Source organism: Montipora foliosa, chromosome 12, assembly GCF_036669935.1.
Source record: "Montipora foliosa isolate CH-2021 chromosome 12, ASM3666993v2, whole genome shotgun sequence".
Taxonomy (NCBI): Eukaryota; Metazoa; Cnidaria; class Anthozoa; order Scleractinia; family Acroporidae; genus Montipora; species Montipora foliosa.
This window is the reverse complement of record NC_090880.1, coordinates 24,838,928-24,851,427: the sequence shown is the minus strand read 5'-3', so window position 1 is coordinate 24,851,427 and position 12,500 is coordinate 24,838,928. Positions and strand designations below refer to the sequence as shown.

The following is a 12,500-nucleotide window of genomic DNA, read 5'->3' as shown; positions in this document are numbered from 1 at the left end:
ATTTCTTTGCCGTCGTCTACAAAACAACAGGGAGCTTAAGATTTCACGACGGGGCAGCGGACACAACAACGCCGCAAAACAATGATATCATTGGTTAAAAGAGCATAAATGATCGTGCTGCATGTGCGGCACGGATTTTAGCACGGATTCTTGAGGTACTCTGCACAACAACGACGTGAAATTACCAAATTTGAGGTTTTGACGACAACGTGAGCATGCAACAGAAAATCTTTCATTCTCTATTTTCACATTGTAACTGCTTGTACCAATTTAGTTTTAGGATACTTCGCCCAAATTGTATCAAGTGAACGAGACAGAATAACCGCGAAAGACTTATGGTAAAGGTAAGTGATATTTTGAGGTGACGTTTTTGTTGACGTCGCCGTCGTAGATCTTAAGGTCCCTAACAATGAGAAATAGCCAAATATGAGGTTTTATGAAGACCGTCAGCACTTCAGGATAAACTTTTATTTTACCCCCTAAATTAAGCGCCGTTCCGACCAGTGTCACTTTTATGGAACTTCAACACCCTTGCCATATTGAAAAAGTTGAAATAGTCACGAAGTGATTACAATAACGCGAATTTATATGGTGAGATGATGTTCTCGTTGCCGTCGCTGTCGTCGTTGCTTTAGTTCCCAATTGGGGTTAGGGGTGGGGGGGGGGGGGGGGGGGGGGGGGGGGGGGGTTAATACGGCAACAAAAGTGGTTTTATATGCTTACGGATTCAATTACATTCCTTTTGAATAACAACGTGTAAATGGGTTTCAGGTAAAAGACTACCATCGTCGCGGTCACTCCTGATTAAGACCCTAAAGGGAGGGTGTCCAAACGTCGGTTCCTGAATCCTAACCACGTCTGAATAAATTATAATTCATAGACAAAGAATTCAAATGTGTAATTCTTTGGTAAAAGACGCTGAATTGAATGGACTCGGGCATGAGTTATTGGTCCAAAAATACAACTGGGATCTCTAAAGTTACCCAAATATAGAACCACGGGCAGCTCAAAACACGTAACGAGTGCTACCTGTGTCTTCAAGAGAATATAATTATCATGAGGGAAAACCAAAAATATTGTAGATTGCGAACAACTTAAATAACTGGTTTTTAAGAGGAAAGCAATGAAACAAACTTACATTTAATCGTTTGTGTGAACTTTTCTTCTACTCTCAGGCCCTCCACGGACTAGCTATAGGGATTTAGTTGTCGACAACTATTTGTGATCGACAGATAAATAAGTCCGTCCACACACTGGCGCTCAAATAAGCTGCTCAAATACTGATTTAGCAACCGATGCGCAGGGAGGTTGGGCAGCAAGAGCTTACCACGCATGCTCACGTGCTCGTGCATTCAAAATGGCGACAAGAAAGGAGAAAAGCGGCAAAAGAGAACGCCGATTTAACGACGCAGAAAAATGTGATTTGGCTGATATAATATGCGACGAAGAAACTCAGTACTAATGCAGATGGGGATCTTTACCAAGTATTTTACTTCTGCAATCTTCCATGTTTTAAGCCGGCGGGGAAAGCCCGCTGACAGAATAGTGGGGAGATCTAAAAGTAGTCGACAACTAAAACAAAAGTTTTCACACACTAGAAAAACGCCAAAAAAATGAGGCCGTCGACAACTATTAGTTGTCGACAACTTGCGCCACAGACTACGTTTTTTAGTTGTGGATAACTTTTAGTTGTTGATCACAAATAGTTGTCGACAACTAGATCCCTAGTCTGTGGAGGGCCTCATGAGAGCAGTTTAGTTCAATTTTCTTGTCTCATTCCACAGTAATTTGATTGCCAGTGGTTATTCGTACGGGACCTGCACACCGACCTACATTTGCTATTCATACCCGAGTATTCTTAGAATGACTAAAATTAAATTAAAGTGAAATTAAACAGGCATCAATGTCGTTGTTTGATAGCTGAACTGTATATTAAAGAATTAAAGACGAGGTAATACTTTCTGAGTGTAATTGAACCTGTAACATTCATTCTAAGAAGACTCCCGTATGAATAACAAATATAGGTCGGTGTATAGGTCCCGTACGAATAGCCACTTTGAATTTTATTCCTATCTATTCCTTTGAAAGACAGCGTTGGCACTTGAGACGTGAATTTGGGCTCCCTGTGATCTAATCCAGTTTCCGGCTGCTCCAAAACTGCTCAAAACGCTGCAAAATGGCAGTTTTTTCGCAAAACGTTTCCATTTGTGGCTGATTCGAACGTTTTCGACAAGTTTTCCATCTCAAGGCGATTTTGAAGAAATGACCGTAAGCTTTTGACGTAATAATATTCACGAAAACATTTCAGCGCGTTGATTGGCTGAGAGCACTTCAATTAATCCCAATATAATAATCACTCAACTTAATCAACCAATCACAGAATATATCACGATAGCCATAGCAACAACCACTTACCCTACCAAACTTCCAAAATGGACAAATTTGTAACATTAGACAGTGAAAAAGGAATTCATTAATTTTGTTTTCTCGGAAATTGTAATGGTTATATATGATTAATTGGGAACAGGACTTCGTGTCGTGCAATTTGGTCTGTAATCATTCTCGTGATTAAACAAATCGGACTCCTGCTACGCGGTCGTCCAATTTTGTTAATCTGCACTGGTATGATTACAGACCCAATTGGACTCCACTCAGTCCTATTACCATTATTAATCACTAAGCGTAGCAATTGTAATCACGTAATTACTTTCGACAGTCATTTGAAAACTGCTCTATCTCACACCAAAACGCAAAGCCAGTTAAAACCTGCTCACAGACAATTTTCCTGCTCTTAAAGGCCAACTACATGAATTCGTTTTGCACTCGATGCGCTATTCTTACGATTGGTTTCGGTCAATTCAAGTTTCTTCCAAATCTTTAGTGTTGGCGATTAGAAGTTAGGCACTTTAAGTTCTACGACGGCGACGTCGACAAGGTCTCTTTAAAATATAAGTTTGCACTATCGTTAGGCTTCCGCAATTGTTGCATCTTGTTCACTTCGTACAATGTAGGCATACTATTCCAAAAATAAATTATTACTACCAAGGGTAAAATGGAGAATGAAAGGTCTGCGTTGTCGTCAAAATCACAACTTTGATTATTTCAAGTCACTGTTATGCATAGTACCTAATAAATGTGAGCTAAAATTCGTGACAAACGTGCAGCACCATTATCTTTTCTCTTTTAACCTCTGAAACTGTTTTGTGGCGACCTCGTTGCCGTAGCAATCGCCGTTTATCAAAATAGGAACTTTAAAGATCATATGATCGCGGCGTCGACGAAAACGTCACCTCAAAATAAAACTTTGCTCTACCCATAAGTCTTTCGCGATTATTCCATTTCGTTCGCGTCCTACGATTTGGGCGATGTATCGTAAAAATAAAATGGTACGAGCGCTTGCAGAGTGAGACTAGAGAATGAAAGATTTTGCAGTCAAAATCTCAAATTTGATTACGGAGCTTACGCAACGACGACGACGACGGCAACGAAAACGCCACAAAACAAGAGCTCGGCACGCCCTGCACGTGCGTTTCATATTTTAATACATCTCTTTGCCGTTCTCGTCCTGAGAACGAGGCGAAATGACCAAATATGAGGTTGTGTGGAGGACGTGATCACCTGACGATAAATCTTCAACTTTTCTTTCCAAACATCCCCACAGTTCGAACATTTTTAATCCTGTAATAATTGTGCACACTTTCAATGCTGAAGGACTTGGAGTAATTAGTACAATAACGGGAAACAATATTTTTTCACAAGTTTCTCGTAGCCATCGACGTCGTCTTGTGTAAGCTCCCTAATATTTCAAGTCATTGTTATGCACAGTTCCTTTGTGACCAATGTGACCCCGATTCGATTCCCAGACTCGGCGTCATATGCGGGTTGAGTTTGTTGGTTCTGTACTCTGCACCGAGAGGTTTTTCTCCGGGTACTCTCCTCCAAAAGTAGTCTCCTCTGCAGCCGTCTTTCTGGGTATCGATGTCACCCAACGAAAAAAACAGCTGCTCACATTGGAACCACATTAATATTCCTTTCCCATTGTTTTGACGGTCTGTTAAAATGACTAAAAAGGTAAGCCAATTGAGTGTGAGGAAAATTAATCGTTGCGATTTTCTGGCAGACCCATGCAGGTATTTGGATTGAAACCCCCAAAAAATCTTGACCGCCCAAGAAAGAGTATTTCTTTTCGGCGGCAATAGTACCCATAATTTTGCAAACTTATACAGTACTGGGACTATTGTGTATTTGCCCGGTTTCTGGGCGCAGATCAAATCTGTGTTTTCACCAAGGCAAAACCTCATCTAAAGTAACAGAAAGCCTTGCTTTACCTACAATACTCGTCACATTTCTTGGAACACTCATCCCCGTTTACCCCTTCCTCCAATGTTGATTTTCACAACAACTAGCAGTCGTCCGAAAAATTCTCACACAACATTGAATTGGGGGGAGGGGGATATGGTATAGGCTACGATTCTGGACCTATCCGCTAAGTGTTCCAACTAAATATGTCTAGTATTATAGGTTTTTACAGACGCAGTCAGATTTTGACTATACTTTTGTTTGCTTTGGTTTGAGCTCTGTTTTCATGCATAGTGGCAGTTGAGACAACGTGAAATTAATAAAATTGTGCGTATGGGAAGACTTGATTTTGACGTCAATAAAAATATTGATAAAACGAGAGGTACTATTGGTCGAGTCGTCGATACAGTTCCAGAAAATGAAACGTGAGCAGCCGTTCTCCAACGTAACATTTGATTTGCGTTGAAAATGTTCATATGCATATGCTCATGTGTAAGTCCGACAAATTTTCTTTGACGAGTTTTGCCCTGACAAGTCTTATTTGCTGGTGTGAACGAATTAACAAGTTTTCTTTGACAAGTTCTCAATGTAGCCAGCGAAACAACTTCACAGCGGACGACAAAAAAACTAACCACGGGGCGCCATAACAGTGAGTCATCACAAGAGCAAGACTGCTGTGCGCCCGCAAGTTCTGCAATGTGTCAATTTTTCCTTGACAAGTGCACTTGTTCAAAAGCTGGCATGCTAGCTTTTGAACAAGTGCACTCGTCAAGGAAAAATTGTTCTTTTTTACACACCAGCAAATAAAATTTGCCAAGTCAGAACTTGTCAATGAAAACTTGTTCGTTTGTAATCGGCTTTAACGCTCCAGCGCTACAACGACTAGACACTTCAATGGAGTTTCTTTCCTTTCCTTTCCTCAAAAATGTGTGCTAATATGCGTGTCGCACGTGCAGCACGATTATTGACCCTCTTTTAGCCAATGAAATTGTTTTGTGGCGTCATCGTTGCCGTAGCCGTCGCCGTTTATCAAAGAAGGCTTCAATTGGGACACGTTGACCAAAGCATCACCTCAAAATATAACTTTGCTCTACAGTTTTGGCGAGGAGAGTAGAGTGAAAATAGAAAATGAAGGATTCGCTCTGCTACATGCTCACGTTGTTATCATAACCTCAAATCGTCGTTGGGCAGAGTACCGCCACAATGCAGCAGCACGATCATTTACGTCTTTCAACCACCGTTATCATTGTTATGTGGCGTTGTTGCTGTACCTGTAAAACTTTTTTATTCTCTGACGCGTTTCGGCCAGCTAACGTAGACTTCTACAGGGAGTTTTACAATAATACATTAAACGCCTGTATTGTGTGTAAATACAGGCGTTTAATGTATTATTGTAAAACTCTCTGAAGAAGTCTACGTTAGTTAGGCGAAACGCGTCGGAGAATAAACAAGTTTTAGAGATGCAGTTCGCAGAGTGCTGCTCACTAATTTAGTTTTTTAAATTTACCACAAAGCTAATGGCAGCAACAAAATCTTCAAAATATCTATGTCTTGATAATAGTGTGTGTTTTCTTCCTCCATTCAAGCAAGAAGTTCCACACATTAGTGTCCCAATTGAAGCCTTCTTCCAAGACAAACAAGAGCTAACTACTTGCCAGAGGATGGTCAAGGACGGGCAAATGTATCATGGACTAAACTATGTATACAAGAAGAATTCTGGCAGTTATTTAGTGCAGTTTGAAACTGTCAACTTGATCCTCCTTGACCAGCCTCTGGCAAGTAGCTAGCTCTTCAAAGATGTATGCTGAGAACTAGCGTGATACTGGTCACATTGGCATACATGGAGTGGTGGACGGACGTAGGTACGTACGGACGGTCGATGAGGTCATGGCTATAAACCAAGATTTCTTGCATCGACGGGTTACCATATTTTGTTAACCATGGTGCTCCGCGCACAAATATACTGCATAATACAATAAGCATTTTAATAGTTTAAAATATTTTACAACCTTTAATTCTTCTAAGGTTTACAGCTTTGAAGTTGATTTCATTTGATATTAGGTTTCATTACCCACCAAAGTGGAGGCAACCTTTTGAATTCTAACATTTAGACTGGAAGCTTAATTGTAAAAGAGACTAACCAGTGAGTGGAGATGACTGACTGAAATTCTATACAGTCCAGTAATTACGTGTAGGATTATAATATAATGAACTTCCTTACAGGTTGAATGAGTATCTTGTTTCTTTTATCAATACCATTATGTTGTACAACACAAGCTGTTACAGTGGTGAGAGCACTCACCTTCGGCATGACTATTCCGGGGCTGGGATGTAGGGGGTGAGGGGTAGGGGGCACCATAGCTGAAACAACCAAAACGTTTACAAAAATGCTAACCTTAGGCCTAAGCATTATCTTTAATCACGAAAAGAACTCTAGACGTTTGCCTAAGGAAAACGTTTCCACTCGCATATGAAAGCGGCAGGGATGCTCGTTGTCTCGCTTATAGACATTTGCCTCCCAAATTGATTCATTTGATTATTTAGCTCTGGTCAACCTTAGAGAAAATACACATTCCCCGAGACTGTCACTTGCTTTTAAATGAACGTTGGTATACCAAATTAAAGAGGTTTACTTGTCACCAGCTTCACGTAAAATGAACACCCGAGAAATATACAGCAAAAGCTTGGAGTAATTTTGAAGAATTTAAAAAAATAACACGACGGCTAGATCCTCAGTTATGGAAGCAAACCGTTTTGCCAATCCCTTATTTTTATCAAGTGATTAACTAATCCTGGCACAGACCCTTACAAAACAAGGCACAAATGCAAGGACTTGGACAGTATTACTCATACAATCGAAGAAAGGAAGAAAGAAAAATGAGACATCGACGCATCAGAGTCCAAGTGTTTTTCTCACGTTTCTGAAAAAAAGAAACAATAGTGGGTTCAATGGTAATGCGGAATTTCGTTCTGATTGGGAAGTAAATAATATCTCAATTATCTTAATTCATTAAACCATTTGTGCTTGGTTAACAGCAACAATTCCTATTCAGTGTCAATTCGACGTGTAGACTGTAAGACCTCAATAGCTAACTTCACTTCACTTCTCGTACGTAACTGGAATTCAGCGATCAGGTATTAGCCAAAGCAGTTCGAGTAAAAAGAACTACACTGGCACCGATTTTAAAACCATTTGTATTTGAAGAACGTACCAGCTCCTTTCGACAACTTGCTGATTAAAAACATTTACAAAGTACAGCAATTCAGTCATTAAAGTTATATTCAAATAGCACTTACCATTCTTTTCCTGTTTGTGTTGCCCAAATTCAAAGGAGACATCATCGCCAATTAGCACAAATGGCGCCCAGTACTTAAAGGCAGAATAAGTCTCCCGAAGAGATTTCATAGCATGGTGAAGAGCTCTACTTGCACTTTTTCTATCTGCTAAGTGTTCGTAGAAACTTTTCATGAACATCATGGTCGCCTTGTCGTCGATTGCCCAGAGTGACACCAGAACAGATCGGGCACCAGCACACAGGAAAGCCCTGGCTATTCCCACAATACCCTCAGATTTCACCTCTCCCTGGCCACTATGACAACAACTCAGCACAACAAGTCTTGCCTGAAGATGAAGTGCGTGAACATCACTCAACATTAACATGTAATCTTCCTCTTCGAGGATCGGTGATGTGCGTTCGGGATCTGGGGCCAACAAAATTTCTCCAAATTCGTCATCTCCATGTGCAGCAATGTGGATTAAAGCAGCTGACTCCATTCTTTTCAACACCTCAGCTTTGGTTGCACTTTGACCTGTAAGAGGCATGGTCTGAAGAAGATTTCCAATCATATCCACCTCTTTTTTCGCGCATGGCAGCTGTTCATACATGGGTACTTCCTTCAAGCATGGATCGCCTACAAGCAGCGCTTCATTCTTACTTTGGAAGTCGTCAGGTGCACTAGTGATCACTTTAAAAGCGGTCAGCGAGGGAATTGCACGGATCCTGACAGAGTCACTCAATGCAGAAAAAGGAGCCAAGCAAAATGGTCCATCAGGAACAAAGACTAAGTCATCACCCTGCAGCAAGTCTGCGATAGGGCTGACTAAGACATCATACAAGGGCTGTAAACAGTTCACGGAGAAGCTCAAGGAGTGAACAGTTTCCTCAACAGCTTCCCTACTGCACGAGAAGTCGTTGCGTTGTCTGTCAAGGGAACGATTCTCACAATTTACAACAGTTCTCACACCAATCTCTTTAAAAGTACTTTCCATCAGTGATTTGGCACTGCCATTTTCGATTTCCTTTTGTCTAAAATTAATCCCGATATCTTCTCTTAGCAACCAGAAGCTGATCGTGTTCCCATCAAGTGCTGTGAAAACAGTTTGTGAAGGTAAATCGTTCATTGTAAAACTTAACTTCATCGTAAGTGCCGAAGAAGGTTTCTCATCAACACCATATTGCATCTTTAAAATGTCTCCCAAAGCCTGGGCTCGTCCTTGCTCAGCAGCATACAAAGCCTCATCTACCTCACCACTCTTCAAGAGAGCTGTCCACAGAGCATTGTATGCAGACTGCTTTGTGTCACGAAAGCTTATTTTCCATGCATCTTCTGACTGAAGAAGATGCCTTGTTTCATCATAAATATTTACGCTTTGACGATAGCAATTAAGAGCTTTGCTCAAGGAGTCTAAAATTTCATGAACATGACCGAGCTGATGATACGCCATTGCCTGCCCTATGGGGTCCCCAACTTCTTTTGCAATACTAAGATGTTGATTGTGGTACTCTATGGCTTGCTTGAAATTCCCCAGACGGTAATAAGCATTGCCGAGATTGCCATACGCTCTTCCTTGTCCAGCTCTGTCCCCAACTTCTTTTGCAATACTAAGACGTTGATTGTGGTACTCTATGGCTTGCTTGAAATTCCCCAGACTGTCATAAGCATTGCCGAGATTGCCATACGCTCTTCCTTGTCCAGCTATGTCCCCAACTTCTTTTGCAATACTAAGATCTTGATTGTGGTACTCTATGGCTTGCTTGAAATTCCCCAGACGTCGATAAGCACGGCCGAGATTGCCATACGCTCTTCCTTGTCCAGCTATGTCCCCAACTTCTTTTGCAATACTAAGATCTTGATTGTGGTACTCTATGGCTTGCTTGAAATTCCCCAGACTGTCATAAGCATTGCCGAGATTGCAATACGCTCTTCCTTGTCCAGCTCTGTCCCCAACTTCTTTTGCAATACTAAGATGTTGATTGTGGTACTCTATGGCTTGCTTGAAATTCCCCAGACTGTCATAAGCATTGCCGAGATTGCAATAGGCTCTTCCTTGTCCAGCTATGTCCCCAACTTCTTTTGCAATACTAAGATGTTGATTGTGGTACTCTATGGCTTGCTTGAAATTCCCCAGACTGTGATAAGCATTGCCGAGATTGCAATAGGCTTTTCCTTGTCCAGCTATGTCCCCAACTTCTTTTGCAATACTAAGATCTTGATTGTGGTACTCTATGGCTTGCTTGAAATTCCCCAGACTGTGATAAGCATTGCCGAGATTGCAATACGCTCTTCCTTGTCCAGCTCTGTCCCCAACTTCTTTTGCAATACTAAGATCTTGATTGTGGTACTCTATGGCTTGCTTGAAATTCCCCAGACTGTGATAAGCATTGCCGAGATTGCAATAGGCTCTTCCTTGTCCAGCTATGTCCCCAACTTCTTTTGCAATACTAAGATCTTGATTGTGGTACTCTATGGCTTGCTTGAAATTCCCCAGACTGTGATAAGCATTGCCGAGATTGCAATAGGCTTTTCCTTGTCCAGCTATGTCCCCAACTTCTTTTGCAATACTAAGATCTTGATTGTGGTACTCTATGGCTTGCTTGAAATTCCCCAGACTGTGATAAGCATTGCCGAGATTGCAATAGGCTTTTCCTTGTCCAGCTATGTCCCCAACTTCTTTTGCAATACTAAGATGTTGATTGTGGTACTCTATGGCTTGCTTGAAATTCCCCAGACGTCGATAAGCATTGCCGAGATTGCCATACGCTATTCCTTGTCCAGCTATGTCCCCAACTTCTTTTGCAATACTAAGATCTTGATTGTGGTACTCTATGGCTTGCTTGAAATTCCCCAGACTGTGATAAGCATTGCCGAGATTGCAATAGGCTTTTCCTTGTCCAGCTATGTCCCCAACTTCTTTTGCAATACTAAGATCTTGATTGTGGTACTCTATGGCTTGCTTGAAATTCCCCAGACTGTGATAAGCATTGCCGAGATTGCCATACGCTCTTCCTTGTCCAGCTCTGTCCCCAACTTCTTTTGCAATACTAAGACCTTGATTGTGGTACTCTATGGCTTGCTTGAAATTCCCCAGACTGTCATAAGCATTGCCGAGATTGCAATAGGCTTTTCCTTGTCCAGCTATGTCCCCAACTTCTTTTGCAATACTAAGATCTTGATTGTGGTACTCTATGGCTTGCTTGAAATTCCCCAGACGTCGATAAGCACGGCCGAGATTGCCATACGCTCTTCCTTGTCCAGCTATGTCCCCAACTTCTTTTGCAATACTAAGATCTTGATTGTGGTACTCTATGGCTTGCTTGAAATTCCCCAGACGGTAATAAGCATTGCCGAGATTGCCATACGCTCTTCCTTGTCCAGCTCTGTCCCCAACTTCTTTTGCAATACTAAGACGTTGATTGTGGTACTCTATGGCTTGCTTGAAATTCCCCAGACTGTCATAAGCATTGCCGAGATTGCCATACGCTCTTCCTTGTCCAGCTATGTCCCCAACTTCTTTTGCAATACTAAGATCTTGATTGTGGTACTCTATGGCTTGCTTGAAATTCCCCAGACGTCGATAAGCACGGCCGAGATTGCCATACGCTCTTCCTTGTCCAGCTATGTCCCCAACTTCTTTTGCAATACTAAGATCTTGATTGTGGTACTCTATGGCTTGCTTGAAATTCCCCAGACGTCGATAAGCATTGCCGAGATTGCAATAGGCTTTTCCTTCTCCGGCCCTGAAACCTATTTCTTTAAACATGGCTAATGCTTCTGTGTAACTTTGAATGGCCTGATTAAAGTTGGCTACATCATAATAGTATTTACCCAGATTGAAACAAGCCAAACCCCTACGTCGTCTGTTTCCCTCCTTTGTTGCAACACTAAGCTCTTGCATATGCTGCTGCTCCAAACCGTCCATCTTTGTATCCACTGTTCTAGAGAATCAGAACTGTGAAGATTTTCTCAGAAATCTGGGGTGCACCTAGAACATAAATGACTGACCTAGAGCATTTTATAAAATAAAAATTAAGGAACATTAAATAGAAAATTATGTTATGTAATGAGGAAAAAAACAGCCTGTAGGAAAATAATGGCATTCCATTTCATCTTTCTTATCTAACGCTGAAGGCTCTAAGATATGCTTCTCTGACAGGAAATTTGCTGTCGGTATGTAGCCCAAACCAAAAAGACAGGATGTGACATCATTATGAGTGTAATATTCAATTTCTGCGACATATATGTCACACTTAAATTTTTAAAATTTATTTCGTTTGTTTAGGCCTATGTTCCATTCTGACATTTTCAAATCCTGAGATAAGATTTCCAGCAGAAGGACTACTTGAAATTGACATAAGAGGTCTAAATCTATCCAATATCGACACACATTTGTGATTACGGCTAAGAAGTCCACAAGTTTGCAAAAGTCACGCAAACTATAAATGCATGCCGTAGATGGTCAATCTAATTATACTTATGTCTGATAGGGGACTGAAATAGTTATACATATAGGACATCACTGATTTTCTGTAAGTTCCTCCGCATTTGCCTCCCTCACATGCTTATTACTGAGCCGATTTCAGTGAGAATATCAAGTACTGTCCATAGGGGTGGGGGAAGTGGCAGGGGATTTTCTAGTTTTAAATTTGTAATGCAATTAATGAAGTTGTTATAATTTCTGTTATGAAAGGGCATGGTTGGCAGGTCAAAAAACTGTTCAGAAGTGATAAAATTGATAACCGACCCTATACTACTTGAGGAGGAGACCCACAGCAAGCAACCACTCTCTAATATCAAAATATCAAATTGTATAACAGTCCCCAAACCAGAAGATTTCAAACAGCAAATACAAAGAAATAGATTTAATGCGGGTTTCATAATTCTGCAGAATCTTACTTTCAAGCCATAAGTGCCTAACTGTG

The 12,500-nt window shown here is 41.1% G+C and overlaps 1 protein-coding gene across 1 annotated transcript in view; it reads right to left on the bottom strand.

The window, feature by feature from the left end:
• Positions 1 to 6,270: 6,270 nt before the first annotated feature.
• Positions 6,271 to 12,500, bottom strand: part of LOC137980425 (tetratricopeptide repeat protein 28-like) — a 25,681-nt gene continuing 19,451 nt past the window's right edge. Inside the window, exons 3-4 of the mRNA XM_068827869.1 lie at positions 7,597 to 11,563; positions 6,271 to 7,220 (exon numbers count right to left, since the gene is read on the bottom strand). Of these exons, the coding sequence (XP_068683970.1) occupies positions 7,213 to 7,220; positions 7,597 to 11,500 (3,912 nt within the window). The 5' untranslated portion in view covers positions 11,501 to 11,563 and the 3' untranslated portion in view covers positions 6,271 to 7,212. The remainder of the gene's footprint in view (positions 7,221 to 7,596; positions 11,564 to 12,500) is intronic.